The following is a 27,489-nucleotide window of genomic DNA, read 5'->3' on the forward strand; positions in this document are numbered from 1 at the left end:
GCAGGAAACTGCCGCTGTGTATTTTCCAACACCAGCATGGCATGGCTCCGCGCCATGTGGTGCTGACTCATCGCACAACCGTGGGACACTGAAAGCACATCAAAATATGTATATATAGCGCACAAAACCACGGCTTCCGCCGCCGCTCGTCGTCGAGGGACCTGCGCCGACCCCTGTTCAGTGTGTTCCTGAAGGCGACAGACGGCGACGGACGGGTCGAGGCTGTCGCCGACTGCGAGCCGCCGACCAAAGTGAGCTAACCTCAGACTTGCGGCAGGTTGGGCGGCGGCGGACTGGGACTGCAGCTCTGCAACAGCGGAGCGCGGTCAGCAGTCGACAACAGACAACAGAGGGCAGTGGACAGTGCAGTAACAGTAAACGGGCCGCCGGCCTCCGGGACCGCGCCCAGGCAGCAGCCGGCAGATGGCCCGCACAACACGGACGACCCGGGACCGCACCTCAGCAGCAGCCGGCAGATCGCCGCCCACTCTGCCACACACAACGCACAACCCAGACGACACGGGACCGCACCCGAGCAGCAGCCGGCAGGTCGCTGCCCGCTCTGCCACACACACCGCACAACACAAACGACACGGGGCAAACACCACCAGACGTCACCGGAAACACGCCCGGCCCTGTCTGGCAAACTTGGTGACGTCACCTGACCGTCGTGACGTCACCTGACAGCCGTCACGGCAGCGGTCCGGGGCAGACGGGCCGGTCCGGCCGGCGCCTGGTCTCCCGGCGCTGACGCAGCAGCGCTGGGCGATGGATCACACGCGTTCCGCTCCGCCGCCACCGACGGGCATAGCGTCCCCAAACAAACCGACCTGAGCGTCAGCACCGCTCGTTTGTAAACTCTGACTACGATTCACGCCGCGACGATCCGCTGCGATTCACCCGAACCGCATCACTAAGTTTGGGGTCCGCATGAGCTGCATTATCAAGCTAGGTATTCACCCGAACCGCATCACTAAGGTTAGGTTCCGCCTGAGTCGCATTATCAAGCTAGGTATTCACCCAAACCGCATCACTAAGCTTAGGTTCCGCCTGAGCTAGCTGCATTATCAAGCTAGGTATTCACCCAAACCGCATCACTAAGCTTAGGTTCCACCTGAGCTGCATTATCAAGCTAGGTATTCACCCAAACCGCATCACTAAGCTTAGGTTCCACCTGAGCTGCATTATCAAGCTAGGTATTCACCCAAACCGCATCACTAAGCTTAGGTTCCGCCTGAGCTAGCTGCATTATCAAGCTAGGTATTCACCCAAACCGCATCACTAAGCTTAGGTTCCACCTGAGCTGCATTATCAAGCTAGGTATTCACCCAAACCGCGTCAATAAGGTTAGGTTCCACCTGAGTCGCATTATCAAGCTAGGCATTCACTCGAGCCGCATCACCAAGCTTAGGCTCCACCTGAGCCGCCTTATCAAGCTAGGCATTCCCCCGAACCGCATCACTAATCTTAGGTTCTACCTAAGCTGTATTATCAAGCTAGGTATTTACCCAAACCGCATCACCACGCTAAACATTCACCCGAGCCTTTTCCACAAGCTAAGGGTTCACCTCAGCCGCATCGCAAAATTAAGCGTAGCTTCTGGGATGTGGTATGGCAACCACTCTATTCGTACCAGTTCTGATGTTACTCACTTTTGTGAATCTGTCGTCAATGCCATTTGTTGTTATGGCGGTTTTATCAGCTTTTTGGATTGTTCTAATGCCACTGTGACATCACTGAGGCTTCCGGTCTTCCATGTTGGGCTCCGCCAAAAGCATGACAAGAGGAAAAGGGGGGCGGGGGGGGGGGGCACTCACTCCGATTTTATTTGACACCAGCAACCCTGTTGAGCACATGGATCCGAACATGACGAGTGCACCATCTTATTTGGTTTTCTCATGAGCTTTCACTGAGGTTTTCCGCCTCTCATCCCCACAAAAAATGAAATTCTGACTACGCAGAAGCACAGACTGTGCAAAGACACAGCGTTTTCCCGACGAGAGCCGCTAGTTGTTTAACAGCACCTCACTACAGACAAATACGCTGCCGGTAAGTGCTCGTGCCTTACTCCGGCGAACTGTGACTGTGACATCACCGCTTGAGTTTCAAGCCACGAGCAGTGAAGCCCTCCACGTGATTAACCCTGCAAGAGCTTTGGGCTTGCGCGCCCATCAGATGGCAGAGGTCAAGACATGTGACAGAAGAGGGTTTGGCTCTGAGAGAAGGTGAAAGATGCCAGCATTGTGATGGCAAATTGTCGAATCACGTAAAAATAAAAAGCAAGAACACTTTCCAACATCACTACTCGCACCCTATTAATAGTTACGTCATTTATTCTGCGTTGTCTGTATGCCTTTCATTCTTCATCTGACATGTGCTCATCGCTCAATCGCCCATGGCCCTAATCACCACCCACCCCGCCATAAACATTTGAATGAATTGTTCCACATTTGAATTATATTTCAAGTTGAAATAACCGTCTTGAAGATCATTCGGTGCAGCTCACAGCTCTGCACTGCTTAAGGCACCACACCCTCTAGTTTCTAAGCTACACGTCCGCAAAGATGCGCAGACGGTTTCGTGCAGACTTCTGAAAGGTCGTTCAGGCACGCATGACGCCGTGGTAACGTCATTCAAATTCTGCCACCCCGCATGGAAGGCGATGTTCAAGACCCGTGACCCGTGGCAAGGTCCCGTGACCCGTGGCAGTGCAATGGCAATGTCCATGAGTGCGTTTTCTAAATATCGTGGACGTCAATTGGGTCTAAAACAGCGTTAAGCAAATTGTGCAAGCCTAAATCACGAAACACGTTTTGTGATACAGAGCGTAATAAGTTGGAGATGGTTTTTTCGCTTGCTAATTATTACGGACATGATACTTGTAATCGAGTCACTTAAGAATAACCCCATGAACGAGTATGTGAAGACAAGTAAACATTTCAAATTAACGGGTAAACACATAATGAACACCACGAGAAAGGGTCAAAATACGAGCATAAAAGGATATTTAGCTCAGAGAAAACTTCCGGACCGTGCTGCCATCTCTCGACGAGCTTGAAGGGCTACAAGTAAGTCGCAAATTCGCACGGCTAATTTGGCAGTGCCTCAACGTTGTACCGACATTCCCCAACGCAATGTAAAAACGACGCATTTTTTATTATAAATTTGGTCCGAATCCCTTGAATGAATGGATTTCTGGGATCAGCGCTCACGCTAAGCAGTGCTTGTTGTGTGAGCCCTGACCCCCACCATCCGATCGCGCAATTCCAGGCAACGGCATAATTTAGTGGCGAAAGCTAAACGTGCCGCAATGCTCGGCACGGTCTGTCCTGCCCTCTGACGTCAACTGACCGTTAGCGCGACCGCTGCCACCGGCCGCAGGCCATACCTGCCAAAGGCAAATAGCGAGCGCCCTAAAGCGACTTGAACCCATCCCGCCAAGGGTGGGCGGGTCGGAATGCAGGCGCTCGAACCAACTGAGCCACCGGGACGGACAAGAGTTGAAGAGAATAGTTACTTAACAGATACACCTTGTTGTCTAAAACGGTGTTTTTCACTCAAAAATGCACCAATAGTTATGAGTCGGCTTATTTCATCATCTGATGCTTGCTTCGGCAATGTAAAATGTGAAACGGTTGAAAAATTTACATGTTTAGCACTGTTGCGTGGTCATAAATGAACGAAGCTTCTACATTGTTCAGTTTTCTTGGGTTGTTTGCAGATGTTGAAGCTTAGGTGTTTTGTTTGAGCATTTGGTGTGTGAGATGAGTTTTGTTATCCCATTGCATATGGCCTCTTGGTGCTCATTCTGTAAGGTGCATTGTGAGGTGTGACGACAAAGATGTTGTTGCACCATGAAGGGTCCGGACGGAGTTTGAACATCGTTGTCCCGGTTGGGTTGTTTTTCTAATAAGATCCCTATTTTTTCGTTTTTCTTGCAAGATATCGCCAATCTAAGCAAATTCCCGTCTACCTCTGGTACGCTTTTAGACTCACCGAGAGCATTTTTTGGAACACCGAAAGCATCGAAATTTTAAAATCTGTAAACGACGTGGGAACTCAACATTCTGTAAGCTTTCCTCACACATGACCTCGTATCTGTGCTTAGCAAACAAATGCATCAAATTTTAGATTTTAAATTACACAGACTGTGTCATGATTTCGCATGTTCATTTTGTAGATTATAGTGTATGATGGCATTGACGACTTCTGTACGACCAGGCTATAATCTGTTTAGTCACCAGACCAAAGTGGTGGTGGGTAGAATCCTTTTTTAATGCTTGCATGCTCGCGTTTCATGTTCTGAATTTTGAGGTGTCAGTTGCCCAGATGAGATGAGAAGGTAGATATTCCTTTTGAGAATAGATACAAGATGTGTACGAAACGTTAAACTAAGAATGCATCAGAGCATGACAAAAATCCATTGGGAGCAACTTTTTAAGTTACGAGACGATGTGAAAAGTAATGCTGGAAAGACAAACACTCGACCGGAATTTATATAAAACTTGAGATGCCGTTCTCCTTTATGATCTATATATATATATATATATATATATATATATATATATAAGCAAAAATATCTGTCCAAAATATACCAAAACATACATACACACACACACATATATATATATATATATATATATATATATATATATATATATATATATATGCGTACATACATAAGTGTTTTGAAGACTTTGGCGTGCATTTCCTAAGTTTTTTTCTGCACTGTATAGCACCTACGTCACTGCCCCTACGCCACTGCACCTACTCCAAGAACTTCAAGAACACTTGTATATAAGACAATTTGCTGCCTACATATGTCCATATATATATATATATATATATATATATACATAAAGATCTTAATTACAGACAAAAGTACCTAAAAAAAGACAATGTAATCACCTAATGCATCTCCATTCTTTCATTAGAAAGACCCGACGAAATGGGTTTCCAGCTCTGGCACCATATGAAGCGGGTACACTCTGCTCATGTACCTACATGGCTTTTGAACTGAATGACGTTCCTTTTGTCGACCAGAACGCACCACCGTTAAATCAGCTTGAAATAATTTGAATGTTAAATTTCGAAAACTTGGTTCAACTTCTGGTGCATGCATGTCTGTTGGAAAGAATGAAGCGATTTTTGGCGACATTTCACGCTGTAGTGTAATATAATTGTATTTCACTTAAGTTCATTTTATTTCTAAGTAAGATGACATTCGCGAGTCACGCCGAGCAAACCGGGTGTCCGATCATTAGAAGTCAGCAAGCAATGAAACGTGGGCGCGCGTCAATGACCAAACCATTTGCCGTAATGTGGCCAACACCGTGGCCACACCCCATTCATGTTTACCCACATTGCGTATGGGACGCATGCACGTATCTGCATCTGCTCCCAAGCAGTGTCCATTAATCTGCTCTCAAAAGCACATGTTTCATGTCTCTTTTGTATTCTATATTCATGTCAATTTTAGTGGAAGACACGGTGCGGTGACTGCAATACCATACATACCAAAAACACCAAATGCAGGCTTACTAGGGTGCGCATCTCGTCGGGCTTTATTTGTTTACATAATTGCTTCACATGCCAACACACAAGAAAATAACGAAGTGCCAAAACGAATATGGACCAACGCATGGATGATGAACGGTTCAGCCACATCTGAAGAGAAAATCAAACATGCTTTTTTATAACATAACATGAGAAAACGCAGGATTTGTGTCAACATCAAGCAGCGGTCGGTGTTTCGTGCGGCGCATGCGCTCTAGACCATCCTCCATGCACGCCATGTGTTCCGAGTCGGAAGATTTTCGTCTCATTTCGTTCGCCGCCACCTCACCGAGACAGCAATGTGGGTTACTCGGGCCGGTCGTGCGGCGTACTCAACGGCTGCCGCGCCGCCCTACCGCCCGCCGCGGCCGCATCCGTGCCGCGCGCACGCCTCCGCCCCAGTTGCCCGCGCCCGCCCGTGGTGCCGCACGCGGCCCCGGCCGGGCCTGCACGCGGCGCCGTAGGGCCTGACCCCTGACCCTCCGCGCCCCGGGCGGCGTCTCGGCCCACCGGCCGACCGGCAAACGACGCTGCCGCGTCTCCGCAGTGGAGGTGCCACAGGTGCACGTGCGTGACGTCCGCGCTGGCGTTTCAAGCATCAGTGCCACCACGGCCGGCCGCGCGTGGCCCTACTCACGGGAGTCCGCAGCAGGTCCAGGGTGGACACGTGCGTTAACGAAGGCGTGAAGGACGATTTGGGGGTGCGACCGGACTGCTTCGACGAGTTGGCGGCTGGAACAACACGGATGGGCTGTGGGCGTCTGCTGTCGCGTGATGAGCATCAACCAGGGGTGTCAATTTCTTTAAACTATTGGGGTAGGGGGCGAACCGAAGGCCCGGCAACCTACCCCCCATTTTTCTCACGGGATTTAGACCATTTTGTTCTGATTGAACGCAATATTTATACATATATATATATATATATATATATATATATATATATACATATATATATATATATATATATATATATATATGTATATATGTACATATATATATATATATATATATATATATATATATATATATATAAACATGCATTTCATCTTTGCATGATTTATGAAAGACCTTTCATGTAACCAGTATCGAAGTCACGCAGGGTTGGCTCCAGTTAGCAGGCACTGAACGCACGCGTCTCTTCTGATCGGCAAGTGAAGGCGGGGCCTTCATCGAGGCCACCTTGAGGCGCCGATGGCCGTGGCCATGGTCATGGGAGGCGGCACGTGTTTTGGTTGTAGGGGCGGGGACAGGGCGAGCCGATGAAGGACTTAGGTCATTCCAATATTCCAGAGCCCTTCACTTTAACCTCACAAACCATTGCCTGTCTTATGGCGCTAGGTACGTGAAGTTTTTTGCATCGTTTATCCGTTCGGCTGTTACGATTTGTATCTAGTGGTGAGAGCAGCCATGACTTTGCTATACGAGACGCCACAACGCAGAAAAATCAAAGAAGGTAATCTTTGTGTTATAATTATCTTTTACCCACGTTTTCTGTACTGTTCCAACCGAAAGCATTGGTGGGGCCAAGCCAACATTGGGGGGGGGGGGGGGCGGCAACCCAAAATTGGGGGGCCCGGGCCCTCACAAAAGAATACAAATCGACACCCGTGGCGTAAAAAATCGAGTAATTTTGTTTACGGGTAAATTGGTGGAATGGGTAGTATATGCACAGATGCCCCACGCATGAAAAAACCCACTGCTTGGTTGAGGACGATTATGCAGAAGAGGTCTGTAAATTACACATGTGGCAAATTGACACAAAATGCAATAGACAAACACAAAAGATTTTCACCTGAAACGTATGCTTGAAACCAAGACACCCTAGACGCCCAGATGACCTTAACTTGACCGCTGTCCATTCCAGGAGCTCCCGACCGTGAGGCCCCGAGAGGTGTCCACTAATCGCACGCACGTGCATCCCCAAATCGGGGGAGGGGGAGGGGGGCTTCCTGGAGGCGCCGTGCCTAAGATCGCGGGAGCAGTCTAGACCGTGACCTCACAAACACACTGTGGATGGGGTACAGAGGAGGGAGCCATCGGCGGTCATGGAGATCAGGCTCTCCCGCTCGGGACTCTTGCAAGGTGCATCATGCTACGGTAGAGGCCAGCAGTTTCTGCCGGATTCATTTGCTTTCTGATTGCATGGTGAATAGCGCTAGAGTTCGGGAACGTCTCCGCTGGTGGTGTTCAAGTAAGAAGCCGAATAAGCTAATCTGTAACAAAGTTCTTGCAGGTGGATGACGGGCGGGCGGACGTCTTGCAGGCGGACCCCTTGCCCCTATGCCCCTTGCCCCCACGCCCCTTGCGTGTTGGATAGTCACCAGGTCGCAGGGGTGAGGTACCGTGTGCAGGAGCGCCACAGGAACCACTGCGGCCGCTCCGCAGGACCGCCGCTCCACGCTGGTGCTGCCTCCGCCCGCGTCAGCGCCACCGGACCTACATCCGCACCGGTGTCCAGCGGGCCGACCACAGCCCAAAGCCCGGCCGAAGTTGGCGTACCTACGGTGGTGCTGAGTCCGACCCGCAGTGGTGTTCAGTCTGAACCATCGACGCCCGGGTACACAAATGGCACCGGGTGGTATTCTCATGCTGCTAAGTTGCATCCCCACAACGCTGTAGAATCAATACCCTGAGTCTGTTGACCAATCAGTCTCTACAGCAACAGCTGTATTGTGTTGAGCCCTGATTCATTGCAGTCTGTGTGCCATATGACATTATCTTTTGACTGCGCTGATGCACTTCTTGCCGCCGGCTGTTCGCTCTGCATGTTGCACCTTGTCTGAAGTGTTCACACCACGGCGTGGGGGGACTAATGAAGTGCCAATACAGCGTGCTCTTTACTTCCTGTCCGCTAATGCTGACGCGAGAATCTGGCGGTACCTTACATGCCCGGGGTACAATAATTTCTAGTACCTCACCTACTCGGGGTGCAACAGTCTCCAGTATCTCACCTGCCCCAGGTACAACAGTCTCCAGTACCTCAGCTGCTCGGGGTGCGACAGTCTCCAGTGCCTCACCTGCCCGGTACACCTCCCTGCTCGGAGTATATCCATTCCTGGTGGCGGGGATACCTCAGCCCCGGTCCAGCTCACCTGCGCCCGGTACGTTGGGCAGCGAGAGGCCGGGCCGGGCGCGGGCCTCGGACGTCCTCCGCTGCTGCAGCGCGCGCTCGACGGTCGCCAGCCGCGGCGACAGTTTCTCGGAGAGGGCGGCGTGCCCCCGGGCTGTGACCTCCTGGCAGGTGGAGCAGGCCGGCGTCTCCCTGCCCCGGCGCAGAACGGCCGGCGAGCGGCTGCCGGCCACCGGCGCCAGAGGTCGCGGCCGCTCCGAGGACCGGTGCAGCAGGGCAGTCAGCGGGTCACTGTCGGGGGCGGGGGCAGGTCAGCATCCGGAGCTCCGACGCCGCGTCGGGTCACCACCAGGTGCACTGCTGTCGTACAAGACGACCCGAGCGCTGATTCCAAGTGGGTCAGATTCAAAACCGATTCCAAACGGGCTGCCGGTTTGAGCGCCGTTGCGCTCGGCGATGCCGTTCCGAGCACCAGAGCGCACAGCATACACCCGGACATTACATCGCTGGGTGGAGCTGCGCGGTCAGCTGACCTGGCCAGACCGGGCACGCCCCAGCCGATGAGAGTGTCCTTGACCCAGCCGTGGGAGGGTGCTGCCGGCGGCGGCGGCGGCGGCGGCGGCGGCTCGGCGATCGGCGGGATGGCCGTCGACGGCTCCGGCCGGCTGTCGGCCGGCTCTGGCCGCTGCGAGCCGACCAGGCGGCCCACCGAGATCCGGGCCTGGCTCTGCCTGCGACCGACGGCGCCGAGGGTCAGGCGGAGAGGCGCTCAGCGTCAGGCGGAGAGGCGTTCAGCGTCAGGGGAAGAGGCGCTCAGCGTCAGGCGGAGAGGCGCTCAGCGTCAGACGCAGAGGCGCTCAGCGTCAGGGGAAGAGGCGCTCAGCGTCAGGGGAAGAGGCGCTCAGCGTCAGGCGGAGAGGCGCTCAGGGTCAGACGGAGGGGTGCTCAAGGTCAGACGGAGGGGTGCTCATGGTCAGACGGAGAGGCGTCCAGGGTCAGGCGGAGAGGCGCTCAGTCAGGGGGAGGGGCGCTCAGAGTCAGGCGGAGAGGGGCCGAGTGGAGCTAGCTCGGACCAGGGCACAGACGTCAGCTCTCACCACAGAGGGCTGTGCAGGGTTGGAGCTAGCGGTGCGGCATCAGGACCCACAGCAGTGGTCAGAGCCACATCCGAGGGTCAGGACTAACAGCAAAGAGTCAGGGCCAAAAGCAGTGTCAGGGCCCATAGCAGAGGCTCAGGGCCCACAACAGAGGGTCAGAGCCGACAAAAGGGGGTCAAGGCTAAAACGCCATCACCCCTGGCGGACAACTACCGTCTGGTCTATTACCATGGGAGCATCACTGAACTGCTCGGCAGGGAGGGACGCGCTAGGACCATGCTGAGTTGTTCAATGTAGCGGGGATTGTCCCAGGGAAATACGGCGATCCGCGTGTGACAGATATGCCAGATACCATTACGACGAAGCTGCACTCTTCTGTCTGCGTTGATGTAATCTGTATTAGTCGTGGTAGCCGGAACATTGATTACCAAGCATTTGGTATCGACTGATACCGAATGGGGCAACATTCTTCTTTAAAACAATACGACGGCATTCAGCTACCTTTTCCCACTGGAAAAAGTTCGCAAGTTCAGCCGGCCGCCGGCGAACTTGTCTGGCACGTGTCAGACCCACGTTCTGCGCTGTCCTGCGCAGCGAACCACGGGAAAATGTTCGAAAGATTCGGCTCGAAAAGGTGTACGGCTTCCTCGTGGGCGACACACACTGACGGCAGCAGTCGAGGGACAGAGCTGGGGAGCTTTCGCTCGAATTATCAGAGTTATATCAGAGCCGGATCATCGCCTCTGAGTTTGGTTACCTGTATGGCGAGGTCTTCAGCGGGTCGCGGCTGTCTTTTTCGTTTTTGCCGTCTTGGTTCTCTTGGTTTTCTTTATTCAATGCCAGCTTGTTGCTTTTTCGTTTCTTGCCTATTGTGAGGCTGCCAAATTTTCTTCCCAGTGAATTGGACGTGAATTCCTGAAGCAAAGTAATAAATGAGGTGGGCCAACGTTGGATGTTCCGTGTCTATACAGTCGCGTCAATCAGAAAACATCTTGAAATATTGCATTGTATCAAGAAAGCAAGACGTTGCACTTCGCTTCACTGACACCTGGCCGTCATTAACACGCGCCCGGATGGCCGGTTGGATACCCTTCGCTCGGGTGGGGAGCAAATTGGCCTCCCCTGAGATCTCAGGAACTACGAAAACTGGAGACACCAAATTCACAGGACTTGTTAACCTGTACAAGACCTCACTCAGGTCAAAGTTTGGAAGTTCCTAGGTCATGACCTTTGGGTCAAAAAAGGTCAAACATTTTCAAATTCCAGGTTGGTCTCCACAGGGCCTCTGAAACCTAGATAACTGTTCTATGCAAAAGATCACATGCTCATCTGAGGTACGTGACCCCGCTTGTCCTTTTGAAGGCCATGGTGACCAAAATCATACAGGACCGCGTTGAGTTTTGCATTCGGATAAGCGATACAGATTATGCCAGGCGGCATGTTCTTGAAAGAAAAATGTCGACCTGGGTCATTCTAGGCCAGTGACCTATTCCGACCTTTTAAAAGTCTATGGAAGGTATATAATACGGTTCCTGTTATCAACAAATTCGAAATAAGCACAAGAAACCACCCCATGCAGCAAGGCCTAGAGTCTTAAAACAGGTTGATTTTGACCTTGGCCTGACCTTCATAACTGACCTTAGGTCAATGCAATTTGTTCGTTCAATTGTTGTGTTGTCTCAGAAAATATATCAGAAACGTAAGGCTTCGTCTAACACTCCGTTGTTGGATAGATTGAGCTGTTCCCAACAAACTGCCTTCGCTGAAACCATGGCCTGATTTTGACCTACTATAGGTCAGCGACCTTACAAGGTACATCTAAATTTGTGATGCTAAATGATTCGGTATTCAATTGCCTATAGCTAGGACAAATCTGGCTGCTCAAAAACCATTCCGGAAAAAAGTATTCGGGGGTCAATTTGACCCCCACTCGATCGCGTGTTAATTAATACAAGTCATGCTATAACGGCCAGGGGTTTATGCTATGTGTTCATGCTATAACGGCCAGGGGCTTATCATCGGCAGACTGATCAACAAATACGTGGCGCATAGCAGTGGTACATCAAAGGAGGCACGGAGATGACATCGACGCGTCATCATGTCTTTAGTCCATACATATATTTACCATGGTTTCGGAAAAGTTCGATTACCTTTCATGCCTCCCATGGAAGACTGCCATCACTTTCTCGTTATGGTTTTGCCTCCCCCCCCCCGCCCCTGAGGAGACCCTGTGTGCATCGTCCGCCCCTGGCGGCGGGGGATCCCCGGCCGTGGTGGGCTCACCTGCTGGATTTTGCGCTTGATCTCGGGCAGCTGCCGCTGCGGGAACTGGTCGTGCGTGAAGAAGTCGTGCTGCAGCAGCTCCCGGCATCCGGGGCGCTGCTGAGGGTCCATCTCCAGGCAGTCCTGCGACAGGGCGGCCGCTGACACTGTTGTAGGCCTGTTACAGTCGCTGTTACAGCCGCTGTTACAGCCGCTGCTACAGCCGCTGCTACAGCCGTTGCCGTAGGCTTTGCTGTTACATGCGCCGATACATCCGCTGTTGCATCAGCTGCTACAGCCGTTACAACAGACGCTGCTATTACAGACGCTGTTATAGCCACTGCTACAGTTACTGTTGTACACATTGTTACATTTGCTGCTATAGCAACTGTTGAAGTTGCTGTAACAGCCACTGTTACAGCCGTTGCTGCAGTTGCTGCTGCAGTCGCTGATACAGTCACTGTCACAGCCGCTGCTACAGTTGTTGTTGCAGTCGCTGCCCCAGCTGTTGTTGCAGCTGATGTTACGGCTGATGTTACAGCCACTGTGACAGTCGCTGTCGTAGATGTTGTTGGAACCGATGTTGCATCCGCCGGCAGCCGAGGCACCGGCAGAGTCCTCGGGCTTCACTTAAACACGCACTGAGCCTGACTCCGCCTGTCTGTGAGCCTCCACTCCTAATCAGTGGAGCAGCACACGGCCAACCGGCCAACACCAGACCGGCTGTCCACACAGCAGCACATGGCCAACCAGCCAACACCAGACCGGCTGTCCACACAGCAGCACATGGCCAACCGGCCGACACCAGACCAGCTGTCCGCACAACAGCACATGGCCAACCGGCCGACACCAGACCAGCTGTCCACACAGCAGCACATGACCAACCGGCCGACACCAGACCAGCTGTCCACACAGCAGCATATGGCCAACCGGCCGACACCAGACCGGCTGTCCGCACAACAGCACATGGCTAACCGGCCGACGCCAGACCGGCTGTCCACACAGCAGCACATGGCCAACCGGCCGACACCAGACCGGCTGGCCACACAGCAGCACGACCACCGGAGCCGACGGACGCACCTGCAGGAAGTGCACCTGCAGCTCCGGCCACTGTGGGAACTTGGCGCTGAACCTGGGCCGCAGCACCGTGTTGAGTCGGAGGCCCGACAGCGCCGGGTTGTTGCTCATCAGCTCCACGTGCGCCTTTGAGAGGGGCCCTGCAGCGCAGACGGGTGTACTTTCACACACACTGCAGCGCAGGCGGGTATACTGTCACACACACTGCAGCGCAGGCGAGTATACTGTCACACTCACTGCAGCGCAGGCGGGTGTACTGTCACACTCACTGCAGCGCAGGCTGGTGTACTGTCACACTCACTGCAGCGCAGGCGGGTGTGCTGTCACACTCACTGCAGCGCAGGCGGGTGTACTGTCACACTCACTGCAGCACAGGCGGGTGTACCGTCACACCCACTGCAGCGCAGGCGGGTGTACTGTCACACTCACTGCAGCGTGCGGCAGATCGGGCAACGTGGGCCACTGCCGACAAAGGGCAGACACGGGCGGAGGGACACACTGCAGCCCAGCAGACGCAGACGGAGGGACACACTGCAGCCCAGCAGACACAGACGGAGGGACACACTGCAGCCCAGCAGACACAGACGGAGGGACACACTGCAGCCCAGCAGACACAGACGGAGGGACACATTGCAGCGAGGACGTACGCTCAGAAGACGTCGCAAGGGTGGGACCGGGCGTCCCCTGCTCTACCCTCCCAGTGGCCAGGAGAGCGGCGGACCAGCCCGTGAGCGGCCGGGGTCAGGAGTCAGGAGTCGTGTCTGTCTGTCTGTCGGTCTGTCTGTCTGTATATCTGTCGGAGACTAGTGGAGATCACGCCGTGCCACCGACAGCAGGGGGAAGCTGCCGCCGCCACGGACATTTTCTGATATTATGTGCTAAAGCTATAAAAGGAGCTCTGTTCGATATAGAGCTGAATATTGTCCTAATGCGCATATTGAAAATGCACGTTGTTATAAGCGAGGCCGCAGACTGAGTGAGCCGTACTTGAACTAAGATAAATTTATCACTTGGAGATACCAGCCCGACCCGGCCCGGCCGTCATGCTCTTAAAGCTAAAATGTACTCTGAGAACTTGCAATCACTCAAAACGGGTTCGTGCTAGGTGGAGCACCGATAAGAGAAATTAGTTGAAAGCCGAGCTTTTCTTAATGTCACACATTTGCACGTGAACTGTTTGATTAGGTAGGCCGTCTCCGCAACATCCCAGCATCAACATCAATTTCCTTTTTCGTTTGATTGATATCGAACCGATACAATTTCAGCTTGCGTGAATAACACAGACTGAATGGAGCATAGTCTAGTCTCGACGACCGGACCGGCACCGGCTTGATCCGGATCTGATCAATGCTGCCGGGGGGGGGGGGGGGGGGGGCATTGTTATTGGCAATGGCAGTGGCGAGAGGCTCCTTGTGCGCACCAGCACGTGCTGTCGGGCGTCAATCCTGGGTCCAACCTGTTCGGGGCGCTGTCCAGGATTGGTGTCAGATCTCAACAACCAGAGTAAATGAAGACGTGAATCCAAGTGCACCTTGTAGGCCAATGTAACGACTGGAATTCACTAGTGCATCTCAGCGTCGTTTAGAGAGGAAACCGTCCACAACCGCCGGCCAAAGCGGGGCTCGTTGTGTGCAGCGAGTCATGTGACTCCAGCCCACATCGCCACCGTTCCCGTTACCGGAGCGCTTCCTTACAGCACTTCTGTCTCCTCCCGGCAATCAGAGCAGATAAAGAGCCGGGACTGGCAGCGCGGTGTGTGCGAATGGAGCACCTGCAGCTCACCATACGGCCTCCGAACCGGCCGACCGGCAGCGGCGCCTGTAATGGGCTGGCAAGGGGACAGTGGCGCCACCTCGCAACACAATCTCAGGTGCAGTCGGCACCGGCCCGGATCGAGACACAATCTTAGGTGCAGTCGGCACCGGCCCGGATCGAGACACAATCTTAGGTGCAGTCGGCACCGGCCTGGACCGAGAGCTCACCCCACGCTATGTAAACAGACGCGCAGCCAAGTTCACTGCGGCCAGAATGGCCTAGAATATTTACGTTTTGCAACACCTTTGTAACAGTCATTGAAGCAGGCATAGCCCCACCTTAATCGATTTTGTTAGGTGGCACGCCTACGGTTTAAATAGCCTCACGAGCTCGGAGCTCTGCAACATTTCATCGTGAAGGGCTTTGATAACGCCGCGGCCACCGGCCGTGTGAATGACATGCAGCTAGCCTTTTATAGGCGATGCAAACGTAGCGGGCTTTTCCATAGAAACACAAACACCTTGAACACACATAGAAACACAGCTTGCATGCTACTTTACAGTGGGATCGTCTTTTGGTTTCGGTTTAGTTATATTGGTTTGCAATGCGACATTTGCACTCACATAAGTATGGTTGCAGGCTTATAGTCTTTCCCCTGGGAGAAAAATAGCCATGCCCTTTCATCATCCTAGCCAATCCGTAGCACAAAATCCTACCACTCAAGTGAGACAACTGTCCCTCGCGGAGGATTACGAGCACCTAATCTTTCGCTCTGATAACTTTTAGCTCTTCTCTGCGTTGGTTCACAGTTCATTAGGTGTGAAACACGTAGACACAAAATTCTTAAAAACAAAACAAAAAACTGTTTATCGCAAAATCATGCCCACGCCTATCGCATTAGGCACAATCTTTCGTCGGGCGACTGTAGCCAAGCAAAGGATTGCTATCCGAAACGGAATGAAGCTTTTTGCAATTTTTTCTCTCCTCTTTTTCAGTAGTTGCAAGTCAGCATGCTTTGCAAAGAATTACGAGTGCCTTCGAGCTGTGACTTTCTGTGTCAGTCGACGTTGTTCCCTTGTAGCAAATCTACGGTAAAGACTGAACATGACATGCTCGTGTCAACGCGACAAAGTTCCTCCAAACGTCTCCCACGGCATGCCATTGGGCCACAGAGACCGAGCCGGAGGGCGGCTGACGTCGGCCTGCTGCCTCGCTTTGGCCGGGTGACTCAGCGAGCGGCCAGCGGGCCGGCCGGGGCGGCCTCAGGGACGGCGGCCGCGTCACGGACCCCCCCCCCCCCCCCACCTCCCCCGCAGACCCGGCCTGACCGCCGCCCGGTCAGGCCGCTCCCGGTCCGGCCGGCCTCCGGTCATGCGGCCGCTGTGTGCTGTGTCAAACGGCCGCTGTTGGCGCCTGTCCGTGACCTCTGTGCCAACTCCGCGGCGAAGCGCTGCTACCAGAGCGGCGACTGGGTGCTGAGAGACCGCCTGTGTCACGGATTACCTGACGCAGTCGGTCCGCAGAGGCGCCGATTGCTCCGGCCGGAGGGAACAGGCGACCCAGCCGCCTCCTCGAGAAGACACAACCATATGCAACCCCAGAGCACACAAGTGTTTTAATTGGGCGCGCGCGCGTCATGCGTGACGGTCCAATCACGACGCTGGGGCGACCCGTGACGCCGCCGTGACCGCCAGCGTGACGCGGCGCGCACCGCTAGCCGCGGCAACGGCGGAGGCGACGCGCCGGCGACGTGCGCCACGCTCGGGTGGCGCGCGCTCGGCCGCGAGTTCTGCGCGCCGCCGGCCGTGCCGCCCGACTAACAAAGCAGGGCACCGGGGCGCGCCGGCCGGCGGGCCGCCCCGGCCGCGGCGCGCCACCTCTGCCGCCGGCGCGCCCCTTCGGAGCGTCACACGCGGCCGCTCGCGCTCATCACCCGCTCCCACGCACAGACAGACGTGCTCCCGAGCCGGCCCCGGCACAGCGGACTGAACGCACAGATGCATGTTTGCTCGGGTGCGGCTCAAGCCGGGGATGCATGAGAACCGTATAGTATACAATGGACGTTTTTCCTGCTGTTTGGGTTCGAAGCGATTCAGATCTAGGAAGTACGCTACCGGCAATGAAAGCCGGCAATGCAAACGCCATGCTAGAGTTCTTATCGCGCGCCTGTAGGAGCAGCTCAATAGGCTGAACACGCATATGAGGGCATAGCACATTAATGAAGCTTAAAGAGCTGCGACTCGGAACTGCGTCTATTGCGTCACTCAGTCCACAGGGCCGTCCATTGCCAGGAGATATGACGTCATCGCATGGGAACTTCCGTTTTAGGCCTCTAAAAGATCGATGGGGCAGTAACAGCCAAACTGCACTCCTGGACTTCAGCTCCACGGCCTCAAACAGCACTCCTGGACTCCGGCTCCGCGGCCTCGAACTGCACTCCTGGACTCCGGCTTCGCGGCCTCAAACTGCACTCCTGGACTCCGACCCGCGGCCTCAAACTGCACTCCTGGACTCCGGCTCCGCGGCCTCAAACTGCACCCCTGGACTCCGGCTCAGCGGTCTCAAACTGCACTCCTGAGTCCTGGACTCCAGCTCCGCGACCTCAAACTGGACTCTCCTCCTGGACTCTCCTGGACTCCAGCTCCGCGGCCTCAAACTGGACTCTCCTCCTGGACTCTCCTGGACTCCGGCTCCGCGGCCTCAAACGTTCAGCTCGAGACCGTTCAGCTGTACGTGTTTGTTCGCCTGCAGAGGCGGCTGGGATGTACGTGTTTGTTCGCCTGCAGAGGCGGCTGGAATGTACGTGTTTGTTCGCCTGCAGAGGCGGCTGGGATGCGGAACATATCCAGAGCACCGCGCCGGCGCTGTCACCAGGCGGGAGCTGTGTTTGTCGGCGTGCGGCTGCTGGAGCGCGTGTCGTCGGCGCCCTGTCCATAGCACCCCCGCGCCACGCCGTCCGGGCAGCGCGTGGCGCCGACAGTAGGTCATCGACCGACAGCACCTTCCACAGCAGAGCCGCGGCTGCGGCCCACGGTCGACGCACCTCCCTGCGACGCACGCAGGTCTCGCTGGACCGGCGGGGGCCTCATGTCGCGCAGAATAATCGATGTCTAGGTTACCTCGGCTGTGTGTGTATTTGAGGAGGGGGGGGGGGGGGGCGGGGGTTGAGAGAAGAAAAGGGAGGTGTCACCTCCGACTACCCCATCCCCATTCCAGCTCATTTCAAGAGCATGGAAGCGGCCAGGCCGACCGCTTGACGTTGGACAATGCACGAGTGAAGAGATCTCACTCCAGACCAGAGTCGGCCGATCAGCCGGCCGCCAAAACCTACCCTCGATGCGCGGCTGGTCAATGGTCAATGTCCGGAGAGGCGGCGTGAAAAGTCTGCCAGAGCAAGCCACTTCCAGCGACGACAGCGCAGGCTTGCGTCAAGTGGAAGGCAAGTCAGCGTGACCACTGCCGCACCTCTGATCCTATTCACGCGTGCCGCGATGGCAAACTCATCCCTGTGTCATGCTGCGCAAACTTACGACGTTCATTCGCCGCCAAGCCTGACAAGAGATAGCTGCAGCGACCTCAAAGGCCTCTTGTTAGCTCCGTAACTGTGTCAGTGTTGACGTCCGGTGTTACTAGTTTCACCTGCATCAGTGTTAACCAGACCCAGAGCATACCAATGCTAAAGGCAATGTTGCAGATTTGAGGACATTAACGCAAACATCGGATATGATGAAATAAGCTCACTATGACCATTGGTGTACTATAAGTGGAAAAGACTGCTGAAGGCAACACAATTTCTCTGTTTAGTTAACATGCTCATGAATACGTCCTTGTTTGATTACGTCATCGTACCTCGCACGACATTGATTAGGAGCCAGGTGACGGCCGTTATATTTGGAAATCGTGCTCACGAACGCCAGATATGAACCACACGACACTCGTTTTTTCTTGGCCTTGATCGCCACATGGCTAATGGAAAGGCAGGATTTGAACGACGTGATTATTAGTGTTATGAATGCCTGAGTAGTCTTGACGTAGTCTCCCCGAAAAAGTATGTACATTTTCGCGGGCGTGAAGCTCAAAAACTGTATGGACTTAAGTCCTAAGAAGAGCAGTACTGTGAGCAGCACCGAATGATCACCAAGATGGCTATTTCAGTTCAAAGCCCCATCAAAATTTGGAACACTCCATTCAATGTTCGGTGTTACCAGTGCATACCGGTATCAGTGTTAATTAAAGCCAGTGTATACCAGTGTACACCGGTGTGTACCAGTGTTGCCGTTCGGAATTCAAACACCACATTGCGTGTTATCAGCCCTCAAAAAGCTTTTTAATGTACTTCACAGTTGCTACTCATGGAAGTGCCCATCAGAAGTTGTCCGAGAGTCTTTCTGAAGTTCTCGGGAGCGTCAGCGACCTAGCCGACCCCTCTTGCGCGCACGAGCCCTGCGTGTCACGCCTGACCGGACGCAGTGCGTGCCGCTCCATTCCTCGGTTATCGATTGCCTATGGGCTGCCGCCAAACACCGGATTGCAGGACCAACACCCAAGTACTGCCAGGCGGGCGGACCCGGCCGATACGTTATTGGTGACCGCTCGCCTGCCGCGATGCCGCGTTCGACAAAAACACTGCCGTCTCGCCGATTAGTCAATCACGTGACCAAACCGGCGTCGCCCGGGGCCATGCGTGACCTCGCATGACCCGACATACCGGGCCTAGGATCACACCGCCGTGCGACGGTAACTGTTGCCATGGCGACCACCACTGCCATGAGCTGGGTTCGCGACAGCGACGCGGCGGAGTGAAACGGCCCGCGTTTCGGACGACCATTGCTTAGAGCTGGAATGTCTTACGTCACTGGATCACTGCATAACGCCTGCGCAAGCATGCCTCGATGGTACAAACGCAGTCAGTTATAAAGGCCGCAGCTGATGCAATCATCGCCGTGGCAGGTGATCTGTCCAAATACCTATTCATAATACATGTGATGCCCCTACCGAAGAGGTAGATAGAGGAACGGGCATGCAAGGGGAATGCTCCTGGCGTTCAGTGACACAGTGAATGTCAGATTTTTGACGAACGCGTGAGCGTTTTGCTCCTGTTTTGTTCTCAGGGCTTGCAGCATCACCAACGCTATTGGTGCATGACATAGGCGGGCACGGACATTGCACGAAGGCAGCGGGGGAGGGGCAGGGAGTAAGGCGAGGGCTGCGGAGCTCCACCTGACCGCTGTGTCCGCCGCTCTCGCCGGTGGTCTATATGATGAGATACGAAGGGTTGCGGGGCTTCCTCGTAGAGACCATTGTGTCTGCCGCTCTCACCGGTGGTCTGCATAATGAAGCACAGAGGAGTACGGAGCTCCCCCTGACCGCGGTGTCAGCCGCTCTCACCGGTGGTCTGTATGATGAGGTACAGCTGGTCAATGTCGCTGTCGCCCGGAAACAGCGGGTCCCCCGTCAGCATCTCGGCGAAACAGGCAGCCGGCCGCCCACACGTCCACCTCCCTGCGCGGAGGGGCGAGGTCAGCCACTGCCGCCTCACGACACACGCGGTAACCGGGGCTTTGCGGCGTCGGCACCGCTCATTCTGGCAGGCAGGGCGGGCACGGCGGGGAATCGAACCCCAGTTCCCGGTCTCCCAGACGCGCTGCGAAACTGCGCTGCCAACACACGCGGGGCAGCAAACACAACGCGACGGACATCTGGGAAGGAGCCCGACACCGCCCCGAGCTCCATTCTCCGCCATCGATCCGCTCGAGGGACCACCCCTCGCCCAGCTCGGGTGCTCCACATACCTCGGAAGCCCCTGGACACCACGCAGGCAGTGGAGCGGCGCGGATCCGCTCCGGCCGTGGGTATGCGTCCAGTCGAGCCGCCGGCCTTCCCGGGGCGGCCCCGCAGACCCCGGCTCGTGACTCGCGCCCGGTGAGGCGCGGACAAATGCCGACGGTGGCGCACCGCCGAGCGCCGCGCCCCATTGAGCGGTGGCGGCGGGAGACGCGGGGGTCACGCGGGCTGGGTCAGAGGTGACCAGCGTCGTCACGCTCTGATGACCTCGGCGGCCGTTACCTGGCGACCTGCCGAGACGCTTGTTCCCGATCGACAGCACGGGCGACCGGTCCGAGCGCTCCTGGCGCCGCGCTGCCGTTGCTGGCGGTGATGGCTTGCTGATGGCTTGGTGAGACTGTCGCTCGCCATTAGCGCAAGGCCGACGTAAAGTGAACGTTAAAGGTTCACTTTACCTTCATGAGGACCAGTTTACTCCACAACGCCAGGGCGCCCCGCCCTCGTGCTTACCTTCCGTATCGAGTGTCGCCGACGAGCAGCTCCGGAGCCCGGTACCATCTGGTGGCGACATAGTCAGTGCAGTTCTCTCCGGGGCCCGCTAGGGGTCTGGCAAAGCCGAAATCGCACAGTTTCACCACTCCGAGATTGGAGATGAGCACGTTTTCGGGCTTGATGTCGCGATGAATGATCTGCGAAGACAAGCAGCGATTTGGGAGCGAATAGCAACCACCAACAGCTTCGACCATACATCAAAATAACAGTGGAGAGCTGTGTAAAGCGTTTTTATACAAGCGCATCGGGAAAGTTGACTGCATTGTGGCCGCATTTCACCCGATCACATAATCACATGGCTTTCCTAGCACCACGACCAAAGCAAGTTCTACGCCTCAAATGAGATCGAGATCGAGAAAGTGGATTGCATCTAGCTACACCCACACCAACATACGAAACCTAAGAAATATAGCATTTCTCCCATCCTACATAACGAACGCTCACGTTCTGGGTGTGGCAAAACTCGAGGCCCCGCAGCAGCTGAAAGATGTAGCTGCGGACGGCTGCCGGCTCTAGGCCACCCTCCTCCTTCGCCTCCAGCAAGTCCAGCACCGTGCTCTCCACAAACTCCAGCACCAGGCAGAGTCGCCGCCGCCGCCGGAACACCTCAATCAAGTTCACCAGGTTCTCGTGCCGTAGACGCTGCAACGGCCAGTGCCACCCAGGCCAGTGTCACAGGCCAGCACCACAGGTCAGGTCACATGTAAGCGTCTCAGGTCAGTGCTTCAGGTCAGCGTCACTGGTCAGCGTCACAGGTCAGCGTCACCACATGCCGGTATCACATGTTAGATCACAGGTCAGATCAATGTTGCAGGCTTGCATCACAGGCTAGTGTCACAGGTCAGCGTCACAGGTACAGGTCAACGCAGCAGGTCGGTACCACGGGTCAGGTCACAGGCCAGGTCACAGGTTAGGTCACGGTTCAGGTCACAGGTCAGTATGACAGGTCAGTGTCACAGGTCAGGCCACAGGTCAGTGCCACAGGTCAGCGTCACAGATCAGAGTCACCACATGTCAGTATCACATGTCAGGTCACAGATCAGGTCAATGTTACAGGCCAACGTCACAGGTCGGTATCACAGGTCAGGTCACAGGTCAAGTCAATACCACAGATCAGCGTTACAGGTCCGTGCCACAGGTCAGCACCACGAGTCAATGTCACAGATCAATATTGCAGGTCAGTGTTACAGGTCAAGACTACAGATCAGCGTCATAGTCCATTGTCACACGCCAGCGCCACAGGTCAGTGTCACAGCAGTTCTCGGTTGCAGGTTTACAGGGTCAGCACGTTTTCGTGACGCAACTTGCAGGCACCGACACGGAAAGGTGTCAGGTCACCGAGTCAGACCACGATCAGGCTCAGAACATCGCACCGCTGGAATTGGCCCGAGGGGGGGGGGGGGGGGCGGTGACGCACGTGTGGCGCTAGGAAATAACTGATAAATTGTGGTATTTTTATAGATGGGGGACTATTTTCAGCTTATCACGCCATGGTCGGAGGCATCCCAAAGTATGAGGGTGATAAATGTTGAAGGAACAGGGCGCAATTTTCTTCCACTCAACCGAGCCTTGACGCGACGTGTGCGGACCACCACGTCTCACCTTGAGCATGCGGACCTCCCTCATAGCGATCTTCTTCACCTGGGCGTCCTCCTCGCCCTCCAGGAACTTCTTGATGGCGACAATCTGGCCGGACTCCTTGTGACGGCACTTGACCACCACCCCGTACGAGCCCTCGCCCACGATACCCAGGCTCTCGTACTTGTCCATGGCCGCGGCGGGACGTCAGCAGGTCACGCCAGGGGTCAGCTGAGCTCCGGTCAAGCTGTGCCGTCTGTGATGTGCTCAGGGGCGCGGCACTCAGCGGCGGCGTTCACAGGCTGTCGGCTCTCGTCGCGCACGGAGCGACGCGATGGTTTGTGGGCGGTTTCACGGTTTCGGCCGTGGTTCACACGGTTTAGGCCGTTGTTCCGGTGATTTCCGCCGTTCGTGACGATGCGACCGACTGACGGACGCTGTGCGAGGCCCCCCGGTCGGTGCAGCTTGTCTTCGCAGTTGACCTGGAGCACCTGGCCGACCCTCGCCGACCTCGCCGTGGGCGATGCCGTCGCTTCGGTGGCGCGTGACGTCACCCACCGCTCGGGGCAGAGTCGGAGCCAACACCTCGAGCCGGTTCAGGAGGAGTCGACACACCGCCTGCGCGCTGCAGCCCGCCGCCAGACGCAAGCCGCTTTTGTCGTTTCTCAGCTCTCTTCGGTCAGTCCCCTAACGCGGCCTGGCTTGCTCTGGCGCCCTGCGTCCGAGCCACAGCCGGAGCTGCGGCGGCGCCTCCGAAGACTGCCGACTCCGACGGCCCCAGCCCTACAGCAGACAGGACACACTGAACTGCCGACTCCAATGGCCCCTGTCCTGCAGCAGGCCGGACACACTGAACTGCCGACTCCGACGGCCCCAGCCCTGCAGCAGACCGGACACACTGAACTGTCGACTCCGACGGCCCCAGCCCTGCGGCAGATCGGACACACTGAACTGCCGACTCCGACGGCCCCTGCCCTGCGGCCGATCGGACACACTGAACTGCCGACTCCGACGGCCCTAGCCGTGCAGCAGATCGGACACACTGAACTGCCGACTCCGGCGGCCCCAGTCCTGCAGCAGACCGGACACACTGAACTGCCGACTCCGGCGGCCCCAGTCCTGCAGCAGACCGGACACACTGAACTGCCGACTCCGGCGGCCCCAGCCCTGCAGTAGACCGGACACGCTGAACTGCCGACTCCGGCGGCCCCAGCTCTGCAGCAGACCGGACACACTGAACTGCCGACTCTCACGGCCCCAGCCCTGCAGCAGACCGGACACGCGTGAACTGGACCTGTCTGGATACTGGATGCCGCGACATGTGGGGTGTGATAGACACGCCAAGGCATCAACACGCCCGACACACATTTGTGCAGTGGTTTCTAGCATGAATGCTCATGGGCATTAAAACACCAGAAATGCCAATGGGCCCATTTCTGTTTTGGAGCCACTTTATATGGTCATTAAATGAAAATAGTCCAATCTACACTAGCGTTACTGGGGCCAGGAATCCGCGGACGCCGGTGGTGGTTACTGCACGGGAGATAGCCAATCCGAGGCGCGTGGCGATTGCTGGCTGACGCCACGAACTGCCAGACACAAACGCTGTAGCGCGGAGGAGCCACACATGATGGTCCCAGAACTCACACTACAGCAGTGGTTGCCACTAATTTCGCGACAGACCAGTGAAAGACCGTTGTCTTTGAAGTGCATGGTCGAAACTGCACACTGCGTCGAACACTATCTATGTGCCTGGCACTGGTATGCACATTCTCGTGGCAATTAGGCATGTGGTATTAGATCGGTCAAATCTGCAACAGCCGTGTCCATTTTCAGACGTCTGGTTTATAACGATTTGGTCATTCGCTCAAGACGCCTATGTATGCTTAGAACGAGACACATGGCGTGAGGTTATGTTAGTCTATAGCCACTCGGGCTATAAGAGCGGCCGTGCAGCCATGCACTGTGTCCTAAATCGGGACATAAACTCTTCAACCTCATTTCACCCGAACCGGCTGCAGCTGACGGAACGTCCAAGAAGAGTTATGCTGGCGTGGATGGCCATGAATACTAAGTGTTTCTGTGAAGCCAGGGCGAATACGAGCCTTGAAATGGGGATACACAAACCCTCCGCTTTTTTACATTGATATTGAACTGAGAAAAGATTACGTGAATTTAGTAATTAACAACTTCAGTACTTGCATTTGAATGATTTATATTTGAACGCTTCAATGCCTTGTTAAGGGAAATGTCAGAAAATGCGAGCAAACCTGTACTGCATGGTCAGCACCGAGCCGAGTATGGCAGGATGTCAGTCGTGATCAACACCAAGCTTGAAACACGTACAGCTGTCGATCACGCCGAATCGTTCAAAACTTACGGGAAGTGACCGAGCCACGATGGCGACTACATGGTTGCGTTAGTCGAGCGTATGTAGTAGTTAATTTCTCGCCACTTGCATGAAACTCTGTACGCTCCTGCATGACCCCATCCAAGGCGGTGTCACAGAACGCATATCCAGCATCCGACGGCTTCTCCTACAGCAGCCCTGTCAGCGGCACACTCGTCTGATGAGTTTGAATTTAAATGTTGTGTCCAGGCGGAATGTCATGCGCCCAACTATGCAAAGGAACAGCGTTTGGTCCCCAATGCTCCTCCGTCAGTGTTCACCAGCACCGATGCGGGCCGGCATTGGAGGAGAGTAAGCTAGCATGGAACCACCGACGCAGCTGTCTTCAACTTCTTGTTGACCGATGATCAAGTGGTTGCGTTCTGTGACGCCACACCTTTACTGAGCACTACAGCAAGCAGTGCAAACGCACACACACACACCTGCTACTCTGGGTAATCTGTGCTGAACTCCCACCTTGTCTGTCCCATTGCCCTGGCATGCCGTCTGCCCAGTAAGAAAGATACGACTGCGGGGACTGATAGTCAGCGAATAACAGCCGTTCTCACCCAAAAACAAAACAAAACATGATACAATCCAAAAAGCACGCCAAGATATGGTGCATCATCACAGGTATTATGTGTACATGATGTCAGTGACACTCCGAGAAAAAAAAACACCTCGATGAATGGCATTAACGCACCTGAGTCATCATCGACCCGTCGCTTATCAGACCACGCATGTACACTGCATATTCCTTTGTCTCATAACAAGCCACCCCACCGCAGCATTCCCTTAACAATTGAGACAGGAACCCGAGCCGCCCAGCCTTGAGACGGGCCGCGTGATCCTCAGGCACCCAGACCTGACCTGTGACCTGACCTGTCTCTCCCTCGGCGCTGACCTGGTCGTCGGTCGGCGGCGCCGGCGGGTCTGTGCGCCTCCGTCGCCTCACCTGGCTGGAGTGCCGCCCCTCAGGCCCGCACCCCTCCCCCTCGGCCGGCGCGCCGAGCTCGTATTGATCCCCCGGTGTACTGTGACGGCCGGCTAGGGCACAAAGGTGCCGACGCGCCGGCCCACCGCACCGTACACGCCACACTCGCCGACGGGGGGCCCGGGACGCGCAGAGGGGCCGAACCGGGACACACAGAGGGACCGCACCGAGACACACAGAGGAGCTTTACCGGGACACACGGGGGGGGGGGGGCTGAACCGGGACACGGAGGGGCTACAGCGGAACACACAGAGGGTCCGAATCCGGACCCACAGAGGCTGTACCGGGACGCAGAGGGACTACTACACCGGGACAAACAGAGAAGCTGAACCGGGACACACAGAGGGTCTGAACCGGGGCACACAGAGGGCTGAACCGGGACACAGAGCGACTTCACCAGGGCACAGGAGGCTGAACCGGCACACTGTGGGGGTTGTGTCGAAGCCGCGGAGCGAGAGACGGGGGGGGGGGGGGGGGGGGGGCTGAAAGCAATTGCACCGGGAACCCGAGAGATTGCCACCGAGAACACCGAGGGGCGAACACACCGTGCCACAGCTCGGCACACGCCACACGGCCGAGCTGCAAGCTGGGACCGGGATCATCCGCGGCCAAATGAAAACTCACCCTCTCTCATGACGGAGTTCAGAAACTCTACTGCCATCCAATTCGTACAATCCTGCCCAAAGTCAGGTGCGGCGTCTCCTCCGGAAGCAAAGGTTAGCCAGGGCGACTCGGTCGGCAGTTCGGCAGAGTACGCAGCATTTAATGTGAATGTGAGGAGCCACAACCCACATTTCATCAATGCATGACGTATTATTGGCTCGGCCCGATTTCGCTCACAAAGATGTGTGTATTTCATGCGTTGCAAATTTATGACATTCAAAATACGCACTACAGCTGATGAAAAAAGCAGCCATTAGGGTCAGCCCCATCATCGATCACTTAACAATTGCTGTATCACTCACCGGTAGCGATAAAGTTGCGTTGATTTCGCAATCGCGCTAGAAGAATGAAACAAAAGATTTCCAGTGGCTTCCAAACATGAAATAGACCCGTACCTCGTTTGCAAAATGCTTCCCATAAAACCCACTATCACTTATCAAAAAGTAAGCATGGTTGTGGTAAAAGCGCTGCATTTGCCGCGAGTCATTTTTCTCAGCACAAAACGATCAGATGCTGCACCCTGCGAGATTTGTCCGACACCTCCAGATAGAAGCGTCCGACGGGACTCAAAAGGCAGTTTACGAACAGTGATGATGCTGAAGGACGATGCAACGCCATGTGAAGTTTTACAGCCGCAACATATATGTGCCATATTTAATCGGACTCCTTTCACTGTGACCAGTGCAACTGACAGATCAATGCACTTTGCGAT

At 55.2% G+C, this 27,489-nt stretch overlaps 1 protein-coding gene and 1 long non-coding RNA gene across 2 annotated transcripts; both read right to left on the bottom strand.

Annotated features, from left to right (window-relative positions):
- On the bottom strand, window positions 1–9,242 carry LOC119093900 (uncharacterized). Its single transcript, XR_005093716.1, has 4 exons — window positions 9,160–9,242; window positions 8,649–8,917; window positions 6,194–6,288; window positions 1–307 (listed from the first exon to the last, which is right to left on the bottom strand). It is a non-coding gene; the product is annotated as an uncharacterized LOC119093900 (long non-coding RNA).
- On the bottom strand, window positions 9,243–26,071 carry LOC119089505 (cyclin-dependent kinase-like 2; the record flags this gene model as incomplete). Its single annotated transcript, XM_037212238.1, is given in 10 exon segments — window positions 9,243–9,357; window positions 10,481–10,638; window positions 12,007–12,129; window positions 13,066–13,202; window positions 20,206–20,287; window positions 20,289–20,319; window positions 21,112–21,290; window positions 21,598–21,795; window positions 22,756–23,514; window positions 26,025–26,071. Coding segments are annotated over 9 exon segments (1,191 nt in total), but the record flags the coding sequence as incomplete, so codon positions are not given.
- Window positions 26,072–27,489: the final 1,418 nt, after the last annotated feature.

The sequence above is a fragment of the Pollicipes pollicipes genome, unplaced genomic scaffold (assembly GCF_011947565.3).
Source record: "Pollicipes pollicipes isolate AB1234 unplaced genomic scaffold, Ppol_2.1 Scaffold_1600;HRSCAF=1878_pilon_pilon_pilon, whole genome shotgun sequence".
NCBI lineage: Eukaryota > Metazoa > Arthropoda > Thecostraca > Pollicipedomorpha > Pollicipedidae > Pollicipes > Pollicipes pollicipes.